Source organism: Rhipicephalus microplus, chromosome 1 (genome assembly GCF_043290135.1).
Source record: "Rhipicephalus microplus isolate Deutch F79 chromosome 1, USDA_Rmic, whole genome shotgun sequence".
Taxonomy (NCBI): domain Eukaryota; kingdom Metazoa; phylum Arthropoda; class Arachnida; order Ixodida; family Ixodidae; genus Rhipicephalus; species Rhipicephalus microplus.
Genome location: NC_134700.1, coordinates 193,324,329 through 193,348,080, shown reverse-complemented (window position 1 = coordinate 193,348,080; position 23,752 = coordinate 193,324,329). Strand labels below are relative to the sequence as shown.

Below are 23,752 nucleotides of genomic sequence, written 5' to 3'. Positions count from 1 at the left end.
GCAGTAGGAACTGAATCCGCCTTTCTTTTATTTTTCCTTTACACAATCACAGAGGTAGCGGCTGCGAAACTCCGAGGATCGTTTGTCAGCCAAATGTCTATCGCACTCTCCTGGCGACCATGATGTCAACACCGCGAGATCCGGAGTGCCGTCTACTGAGTGCCAACGCGCGATCAACAACACCGGCACGCTGGCCAAGAAGAAACGACTGACGGTTACTTTGATTGTGCACGGACGTGTGGGAGCGTAAAGTGAGAATCCAAGGACACTCGCACGGCAATGCCATTTTGTCGGCTGACTTTGATTAACTGGGCCATGAACTGAACAAAGTAATTGCTCGTGAGCACATAATATCGCTCCAAAGACCACTAAAGTGATTTCATCCTTCCCTTTAAACCTAGACAATGAAGCGACAACGAAAGCACATAATTCAAATCGTTATTGCACCAGACAACACGAACTACTGGCAGAAACGTAATACCGTCATCACTCTTGGATTGCGACCCGGCTCGGCGCCACCGCTTGACTCTTTTTGGCTAATCCACCGGGATCACGCGATAAAACGGCTCGTTTCGGAACTGTTCACGATAAAAGGGAAAACGCTCGGGTCGTCTCCTGGCGCGCACTCACTCGTGTAGGATAAACATCTCCGTGACTCTTCTCGTTCTCGAGCTAAAAGCATGCAACCACGAAAGTCGGCGTGCCCAGAGGATCGAATACGAGTGGATTGCACGCCGAGGCGACGCCACACACGCATGAAACAAATTCAGCATTGGCTGTAGAAATACAAGGCAGCCCGGTCCGTTGCAATGCAGCTCGAATATTCCTGGATGCTATCGCGTTCGAAGGTCGTCTGCACGCAGTCTGGAGGGGGCTTCCTCCTGTCATTGATATTGTCTGCCAATGTCACTGCAGCCTTTCGTAGAAGAGTGTTGGGTAAGTGCATAGCTGATTCATTCTTTTTTTGTTTTTATTTCGCGTAGAACCTCCTCACTGCATGCTGCCGAATCGTGAATTACAGAATGAAAAATTGCAGCCGTATATAACGAAGTCGACTACGAGGATACGGTACCAGTGAACTTTTCTCACCTCCGTGTGGCATCAGCAAGCTGGACAGACACCGTCCAACCACCATGATCGGAAAGGTGCTGTGTTCTCTGTGCAACTTCGGTGTTTGGTGTAACTGATGCAACGTTTAAACGGAATATGGTTTAAACGGAGTATTTCTGACGTTGCAGATTTTTATCCTGCTGTGCCTCACAGCTTACGCTGCCGGGCAAGTAGTTGTTGAACCTGTACGACAGGTAAGTGTGTCGCTCACCTTTGATTCTGCGCGCTGCTTCTTGTTTCGTTCCAGTACCTCTGATGCTATTACATATATGCAGTAAATGCAACCGTGACTAAGTATCTTTATAAGAGCAAAACGTTATAGCGTGACATGAGACTCATTGGTCCAGAGTAAGCTTTAATTCTTGCCGCCACGTAAAAAAAAAACTACGGGAGCACTTATTATGAAATTATTATCATTGATCCAGTGTTTCTTGACTCAAGCTACAAACATAATGTTAGAATTTATGTAAGTGGATAAGTCTTTGCAGTGAAGCTTATAATAAAGTTGTCTTTTAATACTATATGAACTCTTACAGCGTATCACAATGATTATGGGTATGCGTTGTCATCGTCGACACTTTATGGGGGTTTTTGCGTCACTTTCTTCAATCGTGTTTTTTTTTTTCAGACTACGCAAAAGATGTGAACTTTCATGAATACTATGGTATCTGCCGACGAATTACAGATTTTGAAGAATCGAGATTTTTTTTTTAACAACATACTGCGGTGCTCTGTATTCTATTGAAGGAGGTGCCCGAATGTGCGCCCGAAGATTCAGGCAAGGAATGCTGACCACGATGAACCGTATATTATAGGGGGCGAAATGCTAAAGGCCCGTGAAATCAGATTCAGGTGCACGTAAAGAAATTCCAAATGGTCGAAATTCCTGGAGCCCTCCAGTACAGTGTCCTCCATCTTCTTGATGGTTGTTTTGGGACTGAATTGAAACAATTATGTTTATTTTTAAAGTTATACTGCTCCTCATGGCTATTCAAACACACTGACATACGGAAAGCAATCCAGGCTAATTAATAGATATCCCGTTTTCAACAGCTATATAATATGGCAATTTCAGTTTGGGGACTCATTAATATGAATTTTTAGATAACTGTTATTGAGAACGAATTTATCCTGTATACATGCTAGTGAGTCTGAAACAGTGCTCGTAGCTCCGCCGCGGTGGTCTAGTGGCTAAGGTACTGGGCTGCTGGCCCGCAGGTCGCGGGTTGGAATCCCGGCTGTGGTGGCTGCATTTCCGATGGAGGCGAAAATATTGTATACCTGTGTGCCGAGATATGGGTGTACGGTAGAGAACACCAGGTGGTCGAAATTTCTGGAGCCCTCAACTACGTCGTCTCTCATAGATAAATTGTGGTTTCGGCACATTACACCTCACATAAAATAAATATTATATTACGTACCTATATGGCAATTTTCTGCTAATTTTATGAGATGTTGCGTAGTATACAGCATTGCTAGCCTCGAATAATGTTTATTCGAGATTTATTATTTCAATCTTTCAAAAATGTTCACTTGAATTGATATATAAAACTACATTTTATATGGGACAAATGTGATGATTACGGGAATGGGGCACCAGACGCCTTACTAACGTAGGCTATGTCTTCGCAAATGCAATGATCTAAATAAAGAACTAATATTTTTTTTGAATGCACAAGCTGGGTTATTCATGCTTTCAAGTCTTTCGGTGGGAAGGAAGGTTAGTGAAGACTGAAAAATCTGCTGGCAACGTATAGAGAAAATGCAGAGAAAAAGTGTTCTAAGCACATGCAAATACAGTCTTCGGCAATAACCACAAGGTGGCATGTTGCCCCACTGACCAGTTTCATGTCACACTTGAGAGCGCTGTACTGACCACCTCTTCGTCTCTCTGCTCAAAAATTGAACCCTTTTAGGAGGAGGCACCGCCCCAGCCGTACAGCTTCCGGTATGACACAACTGACGAGTTTGGCAGCCGTACGACTCGCGAGGAGACGAGCGACGAGAACAACAACAAGGTTGGATCCTACAGCTACGTAGACGCGAATGGCATTTCACGCACGGTGCGCTACGTCGCCGATGCCGAGGGCTTTCACGTCACCATAGAGACTAATGAGCCCGGAACTCGGACCTCCAACCCTGCCCAAGCCCAAATCACCTCCACGGCGGTCGAGCCACCACCTGAAGCCGCTCCTGTCGCCGTGCAGGCCTTGCACGGTGTCCCAGCCGGCGTAGTTGTGCGCTCTGCACCGACGGCCGTAACCCTGCATGCGGCTCACGTGGATGCCGTACAGGCAGCACCTGTTGCCGTTCATGCTGGTCCTGCTGCAGTACACGCAGCACCCGTGACCCTTCACGCCGCGCCCATCTCATTCGCAACGGCACAGCTCAGAGTGCCCGTGTCGGTACAGAGGAAAGCCAAGAGTCGTTAAAGGACGTTCAAGACTCGCTTGTTACAATATTAAGGTATCACGGCAACTTTGGTGTTTAGTTTACAGTTTTTTTTTTGTTCATTGTAACTCTCTTGTGCGTGCTGATAAGCTCATTGTTTCAATATTGAACGTTGAAGGCGTAGTAATAAGCTAAACTGTGTTTCAGAAATCACCTAGTGCTATTACTAATGCTCCCTTTTTTTTCTGGATGATGCAATGTCAATATCAGGGTATTTGTAAGACCAGAAAAAAATGTACCCCAGGCATGAAACCAGACCATGCTCCACGCAGTGTAAGGAGAAAAAAGTGTGGGTTACTCTTTTCAGTGAGGCCTAATTTTGCGCGTACACAACTGGCTGCAAAACATACACGCAAAATATGTTTTTATCTCTAATCTATATGATTTCAGTAGAATAATCTGTGAAAACATTGCACATGTCTGTTCAAAGAGAGTCATACGCTCGGAAAATGAGCATTCCCAAGAGCCAAAGGAGTCATTTTGTTTCCTAGAGTGCGCCACCACACGTTATGTAACGATTTGTACGTATAGCTCATCTAACAGTGTATTCTTCTTCATCCCTTGATAATCCTATATAATCCATACGTTTTCAGCACCAGTGTCGGCGTTAGTTGCCCCTCTAACCCGATTTATCTTGATATGAGGTGGTCAGAAATATTTTAAGATCTTTTTTCTCATGTTTACAGCTCAACATAGGATTATTACTAATTCACTAAGCTAGAAAGGCATTGCGTGTTCCTCTGGTCAAGCCACTGCACATCCCGAATGGCCCTGGTGTAGCTCTTGCCATTAGGATTACACAGACATGACACCTTAATTTCGCTACATAGAATAAGTTGCCGGTGCCACCTTCTTGTAAATATTTCTCTCAGTTATCAATAGGCTAAGTTAGTGCAGAAGCTACGCTTCAGCTTGTTTGGTGAATGTGAGGAATGCAATGAAGGGTGATATTAAAATATGCGAGAATAATTTTCGTTAATTTCATGAAAGCGTAAAAAAAGCCCCAAAAGGTTTAATTTCCCAGTCACGTCAGCATACTTGCACTGACTGCCCTAACAATTGCCTCTCCGTAGTACAGCGTTCATGCGAGGGACCATTCGGGAAATATAGCCTTTGAGACGGTGTTTACCTGTTTTCTAAAAGACAATCTGATGTTATATGTGAACTGTTTGTCTACCTATGTACACGAATGTCTTGTATTGTAAGCCCAATAAAAGATATCAACCTCGTTCAGGTTTTTGTATTTGCTGGAAGCAAATCTGTTCACTAAGTGCATTGTACCAAAAATGTCTTTGTTGCTCTATTGCTGACAAAGTAATGTGCTAGTGTGTGTTGCTTAAGTGGCACCATGTATTTCACCGTTTGACAAACCGAGTAACTGTTCGCAATATAAAGATTATTGAGTAGCAAAAAATGAAAAAAAAAACATGTGTCAAGAGAAAGCACACAAACATTAGACGCAGTGTTTTTTTTTAAACAGGACAAATGTATTAGTAAAAAGGCGACCCCTCTTTCACAATAATACTAAATTTGCTTAGTGTGCTAGCATGTTAAGCATGAGAATAACATTAGTTCGGAATGGTGCCTCCTATGTCGGTTCAAGTTGCAAAGAATGAGATCAATTAAGAAGTAATCAGAAACCTCGCCAATTACTTATTGTTACGCCTTTGATTATCTTCACACCATATTTCATGCAATTCCGTTGGAGAAATCGCAGGCACGCCAACAAATAATGTAGTGGTAGCTTAGAAAGGAAAAAAGATCATGACCTCTATTTACCACTTAGGGACAGAGGCATTATCTATAAACAAACCAAATAGTTGTGTTGTGAAATATTCATCAGCCGCACAAATTTGTTTGCTTAGTGCCGACTTTAGCACATAATTTCTAACGCGCAATTTCTGATTATTGCAAATACGTGTTTTTATCTCTTGGGGCCTAGAATGCACTCATTTACTTTATACTCTAACTTCGTTCTATACCGTAAAGTTTGAGAGCTTTTGAAGCTCTATGGGAGCTTGCCGAACCGACTGACAGTTTCTTTCCGTGAATAAGCGGGGCGTGACTAAGAGCTACCTAATGACACTTCCTAAGTATGCTTGAAGTTGTAGTTATTCATGAGTTTATTTGCTGCCGGTCAGCTACAGGATACCTCTGCTCCCAGTTGGGTCAAGCTGTTCTTTTTGATGCATGAATCTAGCTTAACTGGTCATTTTCAGCAAAATGATTTTACTAATAACAAAACGTGTCATTTTTATGACCAACACTTTACACTTGTTGCTTTCACAATGAGTACACCAGTCCTTATTAAAGCTGTAGACATCAACAGAAGCGAAATTCGAATAAGCTTGTATTGCTTCAGCATGAGATACGATGGCGCACAGAAAACAAAGGACAGAACAAGCCAAATGAAAAGAAATAAACTCTCAAGTTGAAAACCATCTCCAGCCATTTGTGTTCTTGGTCTCCCTTAGCTTCTAGGCGTTGTTCTTTACCAAAATATAATAATAATAATAATAATAATAATAATAATAATAATAATAATAATAATAATAATAATAATAATAATAATTTAAGGAATACCCTAGTTTGCCTGTGTTTCTTTGGACTAATCCACATCATTTGAAATGTTGCCACAGGCTTGAGAAGTTGTGAAAACTATAACAGCATGCACACGCTGCCCGCATAGGCCTGTTTGTTTGATGTTACAGATTCATATGGGAGTCCAAGCAGTTTTTCTGCAGTGAGAACTATTTGCATAATAAAAACTAACAGTTTCATTTGCATGTGTTCTCTCTTTCATTCCCATTAGAGATAATAACAAATAAAATTAAAGTGATCTATATGGTGCCTCTGTATCACTGTTGCTTCATACTTATCTGCTCTCCATTTTTGCGGGTTAAAACAAACGGAGTAATGTTAACAAAAACAATGCCTGCCTGTTAACAAAGCAGATGAAAACTGCAGTGAATGAGCAGTAAATATTTATCCAGAGCCCATTGCGCGGTCCCATGTCTTCTCAATACTTTCACAATATCTTTTTGAGTGCCTGCATCAGAGAAGAATGGACAGAAGTCGTAAGCACACCAAAACAAGATGTTTATCGTATCAGTTAGCTGTCACGAGAAAACTTTGTTAGCTGTAAGCCCACACAGTCGATATTCATCAAAGTTTTAAGCAAAGTGGGAGAACACATTAGGGGAAAAGCTGGGAATGTTAGAAGTGCTGATGTCATTCTTATAAACTGTTATTGGAGTTACGCTGTAGTATGCAATCACCATTTATAGTGGCAGACTTAAAACAGGTAATATATTTTGAGAGATGTTACCAGATAATGGGGACCACACCCACCATTCTACGCGGTCTTTAAACTGAAATGTTACGCCTAATTACGTCAAACAAAATGTGGTAAAGTGGGAATAACTAACCGCAAACGTAGTGGGATGGGCAGACAATGAAGCATGCTTGCCTTATTTTTGTGCTTACGCTCTAGCCCAAGACGCTCCCGAGTGAGTATAAATGCATACACTGCTACGACTGGATGAATATATGACTAACAATGACCACTCCAAAAAGTTTGTCACTAACAGGTGAGCCCTCATGCCCTATCTATTGGCCAGTCGGAGCAGTTGCAGTGAGCATAACTGATTGGATGTTTGTTTAACCACTGTGGATTAAAACTTATACAAAGCACGTGCTGCTGTAAGCATATTCTCTAACGCGACACATTTTCTTAATAGGCCCACAAGAGACATTTACTACAAATAGACAGAACAGAACCCATTACCTCTATGAAGTCTTGCCTGGAAAATAGCTCAGTATATTGAAATACGCTTTCACGGAAGTTCATAATATAAATAAAAACTTCCGAGGTCCAACCACAGCGAAATGCTCTGAAGAAAACAAGATTTCAGTGTCATCTCAACTAGATTCTGACCTACATTTTCTATAACAGCTTAACTTTAACCTTGCTTTTCTATCGTTAGCAATGTCTCACGCAACATTACCTGCTGCGATGCGGTTTTGTATGTTTACATGTGTTCACGTGGTTCAAAGCTTTCTTTTATCTTTATTAAATGAATCTGTTATCTGAGCTAAAATACACCAATGACCTGCACTGCTGATATAAGAAGAGAAAACCTTCCATTCGTAAAGGAATGTCAGCTTGTACACAGGGTCACATCATTCAGCACCGCTGCAATTCTAAGCAAGTTGTTCGACGACGTCCGCATAGTAAGCGGAGCATGGCCGTGTGTCTCGTGATTACAATGAACTCGGGCGAAATGTAGGCCCCGATTGTGAAAGGCGACGTGTCAAGAGTCACTGACTTCTTGCAGCCTTGTCATACGACTCACGTCCGACGCATTTACCAATATGAAGAGGAGCTGTAGTTTGCTACTGGGTCCGGTGGCTGCTTAATTATGATACGGGTGATCAGACTGGACCTGAATGTATGCTCCAATATTACCTGGTCACGTTCAAAGCTCCTCTAAATATCAGGCGAAATTTTCTTTAGGACCGATATAAAAGCAACAGCGCTGGCTGCAAAGGTCCAGTCTTGTTCTCATCTTGACAGGGAGAAACACGACACATTCAACGAACCACCATGTTCACCAAGGTGCAGTGTAGCTCTCCTCTTTCGGTCTGATCTCAAGTTATCAGACAGCAATGGTGACTGGGGGCTAAAGCATTTTTTTATGGAATTGTGCACATTGCAGGTCCTTCTCTGCTGCATTCTCGCCGTCGCTGCTTCAGCTCCAGTTGAGGAATACGTGAGTTTTCACTCAATGTCCACTCAATGTCTACGTGAGCTTTAATGGAAGCCCTGAAAGGTCCACTTCAGATTAACGGTTTGTTGACGTAGCTAGAAATGTATTCGCCATGAAAAAAAAACCTAACTTAGTGATAAGTCGTCCTCATTATCATAAAATGCAAACACGTGTATAATCGACGAACATAACCAATATTACTCAACAACTTTCCATCACTAGAAATCACGCCCCGTCTGAATAGAGCATTTTCGAACACACCAAAACACATAAATGGAAATAATCACGCCTTAAAAGTGTTTGTAGCAGAACTTTTAGCGATCACTCCGGTGCTCCGAAAATTGACACCTTCAACAAGTTTCTGCCTGATAATAAAGAGCGCACCTTACTGGTGCGCTCTTCCCTATCAGGAAGTAAGAAATCGGATGTTCTGGGTGCACTCAAATCCTTAATTCTCCCCCACATAAATTTATTTGCTTCGTTTGGCTCCCAGGTTATAAGGGCCTATTTCTGATTAAAATGGCGTATGCGGTGGCAAATATATGTTAAAATGGTCTGGTTACCCTTGTATTTCAGGCATCCAAATTCATAATATAACTATATCGTTTTCTGTCCATGCTCTTACTACTCTATGACACAAGGTGTTTCAACACATATTCCTTTTAATGCTGAGATGAGCGCTCAGTAATCAAGTGCTGTTTTGCGCATTCTTGTCATCTTTTTATATTTATTTTTCAATCCTCTGTCGTTACGTTTTTATTAGCTACAATTTGTTTATTTTGTTCTGTTGTTTTTTATCCACATGTTTGCTTGCCGGCATTTTCACCTACAATACTTTGCGTTTTTTTTTATAATATACTGTTTCCTGTATTTTCCACGCTGTAAATACTGTTCAAAACAGATCTATGACTTTTTTACTTTTTTCCACAATGTGTAGTCACAGTTCATTACATCTTTTTAACTTTTTGTGCAACCCACTCCTGTTTATGGCTTGCAAAGTAAGCGAGCAGGAATAAATAAATAAATATCCACTAGAATAAGGAGAATAATGATGTTGGATGAATTTCCTGTTTCCATATTAACAGCCGAATGAAAATTTGAGCACCTCAATTACCATGGGAACCGTAAAAACTGTTAAACAAGAGAACTTGAAGTTCAATTCCTAGACTATGTGGCCAAGCTCCATATCCTAATTTTTATTTACACAGAGGTGATCTGGCAGCTTATCCCAACTGTTCATTTTGCGGAGTACATGAATGAACAGAATAGTATCTCACTTCCTTTAACAGATACTATAGGTTGCAGAAAAATACTATTGGTACCGCTTCCCGACTCCATAGCCTAGGTTCATATGTACCAAATGTGCTTGCGTTCGGGGCTTTGTCCCTTGAGCTACAGTGATGGGAAGGTTGCCGATACCTTGGAGGAGTTCATGAAATGTTCAAACAGATTTAGATCGCAAAGCCAACTCATACTCCTATTTTCTAAATTGCGTTGAAATTCCTAATTATTACTTACCAAACCACCAGGATCACTCCTCTTTTGATAATATATGAAATATTGTCCCATTACTACTTCTTTTCATGTTTAACTTGACATTTATTCTGATAAATAAGAATTTGTATTTAAAACTACCGGGTTCTTGGCCGATCCCCCTTAATGGGTGTATGCCACTGTCCAAGGTTTTGCTCTATTCTACATTAAAAGTTTAAATCTTACTCTGGTTCCGTCGTGCAGCCCCCACAGCCATACAGCTTCAGCTACGACACCACCGACGAGTTCGGCACCCGCCTGACCCGCGAAGAGACCGGTGACGCCAACAACTACAAGGTCGGCTCCTACAGCTACACCGACCCCAACGGCATCACCCGTACCGTCAAGTACACCGCCGACGCCGAGGGCTTCCACGTGACCGTCGAGACCAATGAGCCAGGAACCACGAGCTCCAACCCAGCTGATGCCCTGTACTCCTCAGCCGCCGTCGATGTCGCCCCGGCCCCAGCGACCCCTGTCGTCGCCAAACCCGTTGTCACCGCCGTGAAGCCCGTGGTCGTGAAGGCCGCTCAAGTTCCAATTGCCGTGCCCGCTGCCCCCGTGTCCTTCGCCACTGCCCACCACGTGGCCCCAGTCGCCGTTGTACACCCAATCACATTCACCCTCGGCAAGGCCAAGGCTTAAGTCAAGCATATCACACATCACGAACACAGACGACCGGAACATAGTAGACGACCACACATACGAGCGGCTGGTGGTGGAGACCCCTGCAGCCCAACGTCTACGCTACCTGAAAAAAATACTGCACACTGTTATTATTGTACAGTCAAGTTTTATCGAATGTTCTCGTTGAGGAAGTCTCTAAAATAAATCTAAATTCATTTGAAATCTCACGCAGTTCATAATTATAACCCAAATCTGCATTTCACTATGCAGGACGAATGTATTTGGAAGAAAGCTTGTCAGTATACGCTTGAGTGTGTCTAAGGAATATTTCACAACGCCGTATGTTGTGGGTCTCGAGAAGTCAAAAGGAACATTAATTTATGGCCTTGTTTCATATCTCTCACCATAAATCAGGAAAGAGTTCTTTGCGCTGCGAAAGATGTACTAGCCCTCACATTAAATACCCACCTTCATATTATATCTTGACACGAGAACTGCCACGTCGAGACAAGACATGGTAAAAACATATCTTGTAAGCAATATTGTAAGGCTTCACACCAGGGCATTGCGAACACAAAAGGAACAAGTGATATTTCGCGTAACTGGACAGCACAGAAAAATTCTGTTTTCATCGCACTTTGGCAACCAGATATTCGTCCATTTGCCTAAATGTTATCTCATGGTTCAAAGCTTTCTAATGCCAAATGCGCTTCGGGTCTACTTCCCACCTTTAACCACCTCGAGTTCGTGGTATATACTAGATCACTGTATTCATGGCACTGCGGCCCGACGCTCGCTAAACCTTTCTAAAAGCAAGGAGGTTACGCCCAGCCAGTATAACGTAGCAATCTTTTCCTGTCAGATACTGCTCAATGTACATGCCAATGGTTGCTAATGGGAAATGAGAGACAGGAGAATTAGGCTTTTACTTTCTTACGGCTTGCGCTTCGTATCTACTTCCCACCTTTAGCCCCCTAGAGTTCATTCATGGTATATACGAGTTCATTGTATTCATGGCACTGCGGCTCAAAGCTCGCTAAACCTTTCTAAATCTAAAGAGGTTACACCCAGCGAGTATAACATCGCAACCCTTTCTTGTCAGATAGTGCTCAATGCACATGGCTGCTAGGGGGGATCGCAGCGTGCGCGTGAACTAAAAGTGGAATGCTCCTGTCTTTCATTTTCCATACATAGAGCATTATTCTTTATTGTTAAACAACACACAGAAGAAATCTCTCAGCAGCACCACCTTGGAGGTCAAAAATGTTATACTTGTTACATACTACAATGGCCACTAGGGCCAAACGGATGCCTCTTTAAGAAGCTTCGCCCCTAAAAACAAATATCTCACGTAGCGCAGTACCTCAGGGTGTGCACTGGATTGTGTCTACGTGCCACACTGCTGCCTCTAGGGACGAAGCAGCAGTTAAGCGCTGAAAGCGTTCACGCAGTTCACGCTACCAAGCTCGCATCAAAGGAGAAGGTGTTTCGGCGCGCAAAGCAATGTGTAACTTCATTGCAGTGTAAGCAAGCTCTTTTAAAACGCATTGACGAAGCGAACGCCCCTCTACTGAGCAGCGCCGGCACCACTGCGTTTTAAGCGCATCCCAATCTTTAAGACCAGACGCCGTGAGCGACACACGTATTGCGCGTGACAAATTTTGAGCGTGCGTTCTGCAAGATGCCAACATCAAGATGCCACGGCTCTTCCAAAAAATAAAATGGGACATTGAGCTCCAGGACAATAGGCCGATGATCAGATACGTACATAGGAGAAGATGGGAAAGATGTAATGCATATATTGGAGACGAGTGCCTCTAACGCACGTGGAATATAAGCCCGGTAGAGCCTGCTAGTGTATCGTCCGCGTCGCCATGTCCAAACAAACGTATTTCCGTGCACTACATTGTGCGCGTCCAGTAACAAAAAGTGGTGGAAAAGGTGTCGCAGCTCTCGTGAATTACAAGGAGACCAGCCCGCGCCAGGACCTTGTACATCGGTTCGCGTATCGAGAACGCAGTTGATGTCACCAATTAAAATTACATTACGACCGTCACGAAAAAAATCACCACATATTCACGGAGTGAATGATGATGAGTGGGGCGAAGTGTTTGTCAGCCAGTCCATGCTTCCCTCCGTCCGTTCGTTCTTGCTTCCGTCCGTCTGCGCGACCATCCACGCGTCAATCCATGCGTCCGTCCGTCTAAACGTGCGCCCTTCTGTGAGTGTGCCCATCCATCTGTCCATCTGTTCGTGCGTCAATTCATTCGTACGTCTGCGCGTCCCTCTATCCGTCCGTCCATGCGTCGATCTAGTGAACACTCCAAGTACCGCCATCTCGCATCTCACATCCTCTGTGGCACATACCCGCTCTAGACTAGGTATGTGCCACCGGTGGCTGCGTACTATTCCATAAATACGGAGGAATGACAGATCCACGCCCTAAGCAGCTTCGCCCCTAAAACACAACCAAGTCTCTAAAAAAGTAATTAGACTACCCAGCTTGTCATGGCCGATACACACACAGTATCCTTCATCTGAAAGAAAAGTAGGTGCAGTCTAAAGCCAAACCCGTAGCCCCACCATCGTAAAAAGCATGATGATCCCGAAATGAAGCCATTTTAAACATAATAATGCTTACTCCCGCAAAACAAGATGCAACGAAAGAGAAATAACAATCTAGGTTGAACTTTCCTTTAAAAGCAAGCACGTCGGATAGCGAGAAGAAATTTCTTTTTGCGGGCACAAAACATCACAATTTGCTGCACGGGCAACACTAATCACTTCGGCCTGCTTTGCCGGACTGCGAAAACCTTGAACGCTCAATGAAATGATATGCAGTGTAGTAGGCATATGTTCTTAGAAGGGGCAATGCTCTTGGAAGAGGGTTTAATTTCCGCAACACGAAAGAATGCACCAATGTCTTGACAGAAAGTGTTCCCTTTCGTAGTGTTGTTTTTTCAATCTTCTGTACAGAGTGTTCATATGGTTAAAATATACTGGCACAAGGCCAACGTTGACGCTTAGCTGAGTGGTCAACCCATTCGCCTTTGAACCGTTACGCCCTAGGTAAGAAACCCGACCCCACTAACGTATATTTCTTTTACTATTTCCTTACAGGAGTTTCAATACATTTTTGGACCTCATAGTATTCGATACAATATACATATTCCCGCTTTTAAATGATATCCAAGATGTGCAGTTGCTCATACTGTAGAAGGACAAGTACGTATTGACGCGACAAACCTAACTTGAATGTCCTCAGGTTAAGAAATCTGTCTGATAATGAATGCATTTAGACGGCGAAGGCGCTCACTTTGATGCAGTAAACTATATTTATTCTTTTTTTTCTTTTTGTTTGTGATTTGGTGGGTCTGCTTTTCTTGCCCTCTTTTCCAGCACTAGGTAGCCAGCCGGTTTAAGCACTAGCTAACCTCCTCTGTTCTTCCACTTCTTCCTTTCTCCCTTTTCTCCAGAGCTGAAGCTTCTCCTGATGCATTGGCTTCCCGGCAATATACGTCGAAAATCTGTCGAAAAAGTTGAGACTTTTATCACCTCTTATGAGACTCAACTTTCGTCAGACGTCACAACGTGGAAAGAAGGTTATACTGTGCGTTTATATTAGTCTCCTGAGCTGAAGCTTCCCCGGATGTCAAAAAGCAACTAAAAACATTAAGGCCCTTATCATACCTTATAAGGCTGAACTTTTGTCTGACGTCACACAGTGCAACAAAAGATATACTGTACGCAAAATCAATCTAAATATGTCGCGATAGTTGGAATGAAAAGTGGTCCGAAACCTATCGCGACAGACATCAGCAACCACGTGACGATTTAAGTGCGACTAGCTGAAGAAGGGACAAATATTGAAAATAAAAATAATTAGGCGTTTATATTCAACAGTTTTAATTTTATTTGTTACAAAAATTTAGAAGATTACTCTAAGAAAACTCCAGTCTTTGGTATGTGGTTGAGCGCCCGATTTTACTCGTTCAGTTTCAGAAGCAGCGGGCACATGCAGGCAGTCTCGTAACATAAGCCAGCGGTTTTGCCTTGGAGCGTGTGCTTAGTTCAGTGCATTGCCAAGCAAACGAGGCATCGCTCACTTTTATGTGGTGGTTTCGCGCGTACCTTCAATAGTTTACTTACTTTTTATTAGATGTTTACCAGTGTAGCATTTCTGGGCTCAACTGGATCATAGAATGTGTCGAGAGCCGCTTCTGTGACGGCCGACTGCTTTCGCTGGTGAGCGGCCAGCGTGCCCTTGCCTCTGGTGACGGTGAACACGACACGCTAAGCAACGAGACGCTGTACTATACGGCTGCCAAAGCTATAGTTTCAATGCTGCTGTCTCTCTGCAGTGGTTTTCGAAGATTGGGCAGTGTGAGTTTTTGAACTGTTATGCTATTGTGCTAGTGAACAGTTGTCTCACAATTGCCTCTGCGGAGTTTCTTGTGCATATTGCAAGTACATCATTTGGCAAATGAAACAACTTTGCTTCCACAATCTTTGTTTTTTGCTTCTTTTTTTCTCTCGCCTGCAATTAGCGAGACACAATTAATGCGCAATAAAATAGCTTATCAATTACGGCACGTAAAAGCTCAGTAGTTAGGAGAATTGTAAATTTAGCACAATGTAGGGCAAATGCGCGACGTCGCTACCGCTTCCGAGTGTGACATCAGTTTTTTTGTTTGCTCTTAGTTGTGCCCTCCTAACATAGATGGAAACGGTGGCAACGATCCGCGAACTACAGGATTCATGGGCTTCTATGGAAGTTATGCTTCCAGTTTTTCTATACTTTGCTGTACATTTATATTAGAGTCTGCCAAGCAGGATCTTCCCATGACGAGTTGGCTTTCTCCCAATACATGTTAAAAATGGGGAGTCGAGAAAGTTGAGGTCCTTATCACTCCTAATAAGGCTCAACTATTGTCTGACGTCACACCGTGCAACGAAGGAAATAGTGTACGTTTTGATTAGAGCCTCCAAAGCTGAAGCTTTCTTGATACGTTGGCTTTCCTGAAATGATTGTCAATAAAGAAGCCGAAAGAGTTGAAGTTTTCATAGCCCCTGAGAAGGGTCAACTTTTGTCTGACGTTACACTGTGCAACGAAGGATATATTGTACGTGTATATTAGAAAAGCCCGAGCTGAAGCTTTCCTTGATGCCTTGGCTTTCTCCCAATGCATGTCAAAAAAGCACTCCTGATAAGGCGCAACTTTTGTATGAAGTCACACCGTGCAATGAAGGATAAGCTCTATGTTTACATTGCAGTCCCCCGAGCTGAAGCTTCTCTTGATGCGATGACTTTCCCAGAGTGCATGTTAAAAAGCAACCGTAAAAGTTGAGGCCCTTATCACCCCTGATAAGGCTCAATCTTTGTCTGACGCCACACCGTGCAATGAAGCATGTACTCTACAATTGTATTAAAGTCTCCCGAGCTGATGCTTACTCTGCTGCGTTGGCTTTCTCAGATTGCTTGTCAAAAAAGCACCTGAGAAAGTTGAAGCCCTTATTACCCCTGGTAAGGCTCAAATTTTGTTTGACGGCGCACATTGAATCGGTGCACCTGATATTGAATTTTTTCGTTTTGCATATATTGGAAAGGGCTAAATAATCTGATGACGTCAGACAAAATTTTAGCCTAATGAGGGGCGATAAGGGCACAGTAGCCGGCACAGTAGCCGTAAAGAAACCACGCGAGAAATCTCGGAGACATATCCTGAAGAACACCGCACCTTGTTTATTTCAATTAACCTTTGCTATCACAACACTGCAGCACAAGAAATTTAACTTTGTTGATCAACTGTAAATACGCGCCTCACTTGTTGGTGTTTTTGTACCTTTTTGTGACTTTCCCAATGCACCCTCATTTTCTTATACATGTTAGTTAACACGCGCGATAACCTTTCTGTCTTGAGTAGGCGTTCCCGGTGCGCATATTTCTTTCCTGGTGGTACTCCTTTCTTTTCACCTTGTAAGTTTTATTCAAACCTGTAGTTACCTGCAGGGCCAAGGGAAGTTGGTATGTGCATTTCGTAGAAGCGACGCACCCGTGGTCTTGTGAATGTATTTTATTTTACAGAATACCGGCTATTTCGAAAGCACTCTTTAAAATTACCAGAACCGTACAATTTACTCGTAAACAGCGCCAAAAGACATTAATTCCTAATGCATCCGTGAATTTATGGACAGTGCTTGCACACTTTAGGCAACCAAGTTGCACTGCTTTTTATTTGTGCCGAAGGCGGACTGACACTGAAGAATCGCCGATAACACTGCGTCGATAACACAATTCCAGACACGTACAACCACATTTAGGTTATGCTTTTTTTTCCTCGGACCATTGCAGACTGGAACGCCCTGCCATTTGAGCCGCTACAACACATTGACTACCTCGACTTCATCAGATCATAACTCTAAGCACTATTCCTTTTTTTTTTGGTTCATACGTACACGAACGTACGTGCACAAGTAATTCCAGCCTTAACGTAGCTTTTGGCGCGAAATGAACGTGAGAGACGGACAAGTGCAACACGGAAAAGTTTGCGCTTGTCCATCTCTCGTGTTTATTTCGCGCCAAAAGCTACGTTAAGAATGAACCAGCTCGCCCAACAAGTCACTCTGCTAATCCCAGCCGTTTACAAAAACGTGTTAACGTAATAATACTCCTATTTCTGTGACATGTGTTCTATTGCGAGTTTGTATTAGTGTAAATAGTTTTGTGCACATATACTTACTCTGGTCACGAGTTGCTACTGATTTATGTGGTGAAAATGCGGTTGAATATGAATTGCTATATGTACAGTTGTGTGTAGATTTCGTGCGTAGACCACTGATTAATTGTGAATTTTTCTTTGTACAAGTGCTTGTTTTCAGTCTTGAATGGGCTCAGATTTGAGCCTGCAGCATTCTGTAAATGTCATTATTAAATATTAACAAAACAAACATTAGGTGACGCTTTTGAGCCACTCAGCTGGTTGAACAGGAGACACGTGCAAATCGTAGACAGACCATCGCGCCTAAACACTGAACTTTGTGAGTGAATCACGCAATATCAAACCTTGCAGTGTTCACTTGATAGGAGAAGCGCTGGCGCGGTGCGAACGCAAAGTTGAAGCGCGAGGCCCGCGCGCTCGTTGAGGAGGCTACTTTGGTGTACCAACGTTTCCCATGAGCATTTGCGTGCCCGTTGGCAGCGCTAGTGTGCTTGAAAAAGGTCTATACGTGTGTCCATTCTGCTTGATGTACACGCTGCAAATTTTGGGCTTCTAGCCGTTCTTCGCGTAACATTGCAATTTGTTACTGCAGAAATTGTTCCTTCGCCCTTGTGATAAAAAAATGCAGCATGAATGCTCAACTATATGTGCGAGGACGCGTTTTAACTTTGAGATATAGTAATTCCTGAAAAGAGGGATCAACCAAGTCTTTTACGCTGAAACCAAGATACGTGTGAGAGAACGCCGTGGTACATTCTCTCTCACCTGAGTGTTGTTGAGCGTCTGTTGCACCGACTCCAACATTAACCGTATGCAACCGCGGTCCGGTCACCGCTAACAACAAACAGAAAACCACCAGCATCCTGCAAAAAAAAAGGAAACTTCATTAGAAATACCTTAGGTAAGAGCTTTTTGAATGTGACTGTCGTTCTTCATATTACATGTTCTTCAATGCCACAATGGAAGTGTTAAGTTAAAGTCATTGTAAGAAACCCTCACGTCACACTAGCTATAGCATATGAAGTTCGATTTATCACGATAAGCATTCGCAAAGAGTGGATGTACCACCACGTGGTTAATATCTGATAAACACTTTCGTGGATGTTGCTGCAAAATCTTATCCGTGCGGGAGTAAAACAGTATGTGTGACTTGACACTAAACAATGTCAGATAAAGACAGCCTCAGAGTATACCGGCAGTAAATACAATGAGAGATTGGTAGTCAATTTCTATCTTGATCGCAAGTGAAAATAAGCTTTGTGGGTAACTTCGAACTTGACTTACACAAAGGTTATTTGGAAAATAAACTTTCAAAATTCCAGTTGCGCTATCACTTACCTGTAAGAGAACGTTTTTTACGTCCCCGTCCGACAACCATGGGGGGGGGGGGGCTTGTAGTGCCCTTCTGTGTATGAATTTAATGAACCTGCATGATTGTAGACAAATTAATGGTATGAACTAGATACGACCACTCACTATAAACAAAAGTAATGTATTTAGGCTTAAATGATCTATGAGTCTAACATTGAGATTGATTGGTGGATTGATATAGGTAATGCGAGCACAAGAATATCGCAGCACAACTAACAATCGCTGAACGAATACATGTCACTGTTTTCTGTGCAATAATTAGTCATTAACCGTGCAGTACATGTCCAGCGAAGTTTCTGTAAAACACATGTATTCGATGAAACATTGTACATCAGTCCCAGTGATAGTGACGAGCATGTACCACGTATAGTCTTGATGTGATACACGACCATGCGGAGTACAGTCAACTTGTCCAGCTTCCAGGGCGTGGCCTTGCACATGGGAATCAGGAAGGCCATCTCACCGATGGACATACATGTTCATCTTGTTCCGGCGTTGCTTCTCGATCTCGCTGTGTCTCTGCCTGCAAATCCAGCTTCAGCCGTGAGCCCGTTGGCTGAACGTTTGATTTGATATGCGAGATTTAACGTCCCAAAAGCACCATATGATTATGAGAGACGCCGTAGTGGAGGGCTACGGAAATTTTGACCACCTAAGGTTATTTAACGTGCACCCAATTCTGAGCACACGGGCCTACAACATTTCCGTCTCCATTGGAAATGCAGCCACCACAGCCGGCATTTGATCCCGCGACCTGCGGGTCAGCAGCCGAGTACCTCAGCCAGTAGACCACCGCGGCGGGGCATTGCCTGAACATTTAGCGAAACACTTGAATCGACACTTTTACCCCGGTGACCCTTTGCGATGTCTATCCATTATCGTGCTTTGGCATCAGGAAATAAAAAACGTTCTAGGCTACACTTACTTCGAAATAGGTACAAAATGCAGGCAGACTTTCTCTTACGATGCACAACAAAAACAAGAGTCTTCAAATTTTGCTAGCTAACAACAACAAAAAATTCGGCACGAGCATTCATTGTCATCTGACAGCCAATTCTTAGCATAGCTCATAAGCGTATCAGCCATGGCAGGTGGGGGTGGGGGGCAGGGCAAGGGGGCACGAGCTTCTACTGAGAAAAATTAGGGGGTGGAGCCCCCTGCCCTTTTGACAGTAGTCTTTATTGGCTGCACGCTGGGGAAACCACCTGAGGCAAAGTTTTCCTTCACCACGGTAATCGCTCAATTATCTTGTTTCAAGGATATATATATATATATATATATATATATATATATATATATAATTTAAAAAAGAAGTTCTGTGGGTCCTGTGAATATAATTAAGAAATAAAGGGGGACACTTACGAAAATTGAATACTTTTTCACTCTACGTTTCGGCCATGGTGCGGCCTTCGTCAGGTTGAAAAGAAATACGAGTATGTGGCCGCTTTTATGGGCAGGCATGAACACGAGAATACAAAACACGTGTGATCAGCCTATGAGCGTCGAAAAATTTTCAAAGCAGCCACCAGAACACCAAAAAAAGCATTAGAAAAAAATGTGATACAGTAGACAAGATATCAACATTTTGATCCACTTCATGTGGGTACGCCAGCCTTCATCTCTCAGAGTGGTGCTACCATTAGTGATGTATGTCCACTATTAGATCTCGCGCCTCCGTTAACAAAAACGCTCCTCCTTCACGTTGGCAGCAATGACGTCCCAATGTGTTCCGGCAACGTGGCTTTAGCCAGGTACCTCGAGATGCTAAATATCGCAACGAAACGGCGCCCCGCTATACGTCGAATATACGCAAGCCTGGTCCTGCCACAATCCTGCAACCGCCTCAAGGTAGCAGAAGCCAAGCCTTTGTGCAACATTGTAACAAGTCCGCAAGGTTTTTCAACCAGTTCCTTCGAAACTTTGGCCAACGTTCAAAGCTGGTATTCCACGTTCATCATGGATTTGAATGGCTCCTGCCATCTCACGTGCTCGCAAGCAATGGTCTCTACCCAAGTTTCGAAAGCTTTGCTCTACTTGCCAGTCACTCTAGCCAGTTGTGCTTCGAAAATCTGACGTTATGATGTCTGACGTCATCAGTGAGATTAAAAATTCTTTGCAAAACACAGTGCGCTGCTCAAAGGACCACTACTTTCAAACCCTCCTACCAAATTTCATAAAAAATGATCCTGATAAGTTTTGGCATTACATTGCTGACAAAAAGCAGCCTGTAAGGGAAATGAAAGTCGATGGTGACCTCGTTTCTGACCCTGGAATTATTGCTGAATATTTTAATCATTATTTTCACAGTGTGTTTTCTCCTGCGCAAACGTATCCACTGTTAATATCAGATCCTGGCATTTATGACGCTGACTTTGTATCTTACTCTGGTGTACTATCTATGATGTTAAATTTGAAAACCAAGTCTTCATGTGGTGCAGACCAGATTCCAAACGCCTTTTTACGCAGATATGCCGAAATACTTGCTAAGTTTCTTGTAGTAATATTTCGTACTTCTTTGTCCACTGGGAAGCTGCCGAGTGACTGGAGGATGGCTCTGATTGTTCCCGTTTTTAAAAAAGGTGACCGGTCCAGGTTTCAAAATTACCGTCCAATATCTTTAACGTCTCAATGCTGCAAGATCATTGAACATATTATTTCCAAACAGATTTTTGAATTTCTAGACGAAAATGCCGTACTAACAAATTTTCAACATGGTTTTAGAAAAGGTTATTCCACGGCAACCCAATTGGTGACAATAATTCATTCGTTAGCAGCGTGTCTTGACAATAACGGCCAAATTGATGCTATATTTTTAGATTTCAAAAAAGCTTTCGACAAGGTACCACATGACAAATTATTAGCAAAACTTAAAAACATTCACTTTCCGGATATTTTTGTCTCCTGGATTGCAGCCTACCTATCCAACCGCCAACAGCTTGTAAAAATTAATGAAGAAGAATCTCGGTGGCTTCCTGTCACCTCTGGGGTTCCACAAGGTAGTGTTTTGGGACCATTGCTTTTTTTGTTGTATATTAACGATTTAGTAGCTGTTGTTGACCCTACTGTTCAAATTCAATTGTTCGCTGACGACTGTGTTTTGTTTTGGGAAGTCACATGTACTAAGGATCAGAACAAACTCGAGAAAAACATTGAAAACGTGCGGGAGTGGTGTGTAGAATGGGGAATGGAATTAAATTGGGAAAAAAGTGTATATCTCTGTGTAACGAGAAAGAAAAACCCTAGTGAACACGTGTATAAATTAGGATCGTCTTCTCTCACACAGGTTGACAGTTATAAGTACCTCGGCGTTACGCTAACAAACAACTTATCATGGAACATGCACATAGATAATATTTGCTGGTCTGCCTTTCGAAAATTATGCTTCCTAAGAAATTCCCCTCCAAACGTAAACTTCTTAGTTATTTCACTTTCGTTAGGCCGAAGCTGGAGTATGCGAGTATCGTGTGGGACCCCCATACTAAACAAAACGTTGAAAAACTTGAAAGGATTCAGCGGAAGGCCATTCGGTTTGTTTATTCTAGGTTTTTGCGAACGGACTCCCCCACAGACCTAATGCTAGCTAATATTATTCCTTCCCTTCAGGATCGTAGAAAGAAGTCCCGCCTTGATTTTCTGTCTCTTTTATATAATCGCAAACTTTCCCTTGATCCAACCCCTTTTCTTTCTCCATTAAACACAAGACCGACAAGACATCGCCAACCAAATGCACTAACTCCGTACTTCGCGAGTACGGACACGTTCAAATTTTCATTTTTTCCACGCACCATTTCAGACTGGAACCAGACAATCAAATGTAGTACTTGCGATACTGAGTAACTGTGCACTGTTTGTATTGTATTTCTCTTTGCATTACACCATGCCCTCCTGCTTGGACCGAAGTGGGGTCCGCAGTATGTATTAAATAAATAAAATAAATAAATAAATAAAAAATCCACAAGATGCGTCTTCGGCTGCTTGGGAAGACTACACAAGCAGCGGAACTACTGGTAATGTGCCTTGCACCAGGAAAACTCGTTCTCACGACAATCTTCCATCATTTGAGAAAATGGCTGCACCCGCTGCGAGAACGCCACCAAGTGGTATTGAAGCGATAAAAATTCGCTCAGCGACAAGCCGAACAAGCGCGACAACGGCAAACAACACATACACATGCAGGGCAGCGACAAGCAAGGCAACAACAAGGCGGCCATCAACCAGCAGGGCTTCTGAGAACAAGTCCACGGAGAGAGATGCAGTGAATAAGTTGATACTAACAAAAAAGGCATCACCAAGCTGTGTACCTTCAACCAACGCAACGACCGGCCTGACAACGAGAAACAAGACACCGGCTAGGACGACGACCACGACGATGGCAGACAAAGCAGTTACTTTTAACAGTGTTACGAATAATCCAGTGAGCAGCAAGGCAACACCGGCAGCTTCTCCGCCACCCAGCGGTGCCACGTCATCCGAGTCAAGGTACCAATTTAGAAAGAAGCGGCATGATCCTGCCCTAGCAACCGACTAACTACCACCTAGACGGGGTAAGACTTTCTTTGGGGATGCCTCCGTGTATTTTTGAAGCTTAGAAAAGTAATTGAAAAGCGTATTCGCCGCGACCTGCATGCTTCCACCTTAAAAATGTATATTGCTGCATCGACAGTACCTAAATATTTAAGCCTTACTTTAAGGCCTGTCACGTCTGAATTGACTAGCAATAATCTCTCCAGGTGGGACAACACACTCAAAAAGCTTCCCTAGAGCCCACGCGCATTGTCACTAACCATTATGAGTCACCCGAAAAACAGCTAAAGAACAAAAAGAACCAACTTTTTGCCACGGGGGATTTCACTGCCGATGAAAGAGCCTTGCTTGATAACTACAGGCAAGAAAATATTCGCGAGCCCCGCGACAAAAATATAAAAAAGTTGATGCGCGATAAAATTATCACTATCGTCAGCACTCCTGATGACACAACGTCTTCAGTGCATTCGTCCTCTGCAGAAGTCTGAAATATAGTAAATATTTCTAGTGCCACGTTATCGGCAGAGGAAGTGAGTGTTCTTTCCAGTGGTTGGAACTTTTGTCCTACCATTGGAGGATACAATAAATTCCACCTAATTAGTGACTTAACAATTTTGAAAGAAGCACGCGTTCACGGGAATACTTTCA

General features: G+C 43.0%; 1 protein-coding gene across 1 annotated transcript; it reads left to right on the top strand.

Annotated features, from left to right (window-relative positions):
• The first annotated feature begins 620 nt into the window (after positions 1-620).
• On the top strand, positions 621-10,671 carry LOC119185084 (uncharacterized). Its single transcript, XM_075867999.1, has 7 exons — positions 621-936; positions 1,022-1,145; positions 1,239-1,304; positions 3,027-3,539; positions 8,138-8,179; positions 8,280-8,333; positions 10,068-10,671. The coding sequence occupies exons 2-7, from the start codon at positions 1,134-1,136 to the stop codon at positions 10,506-10,508; spliced, it is 1,128 nt and encodes a 375-aa protein (XP_075724114.1). The 5' UTR covers positions 621-936; positions 1,022-1,133; the 3' UTR covers positions 10,509-10,671.
• The last annotated feature ends 13,081 nt before the right edge of the window (positions 10,672-23,752 follow it).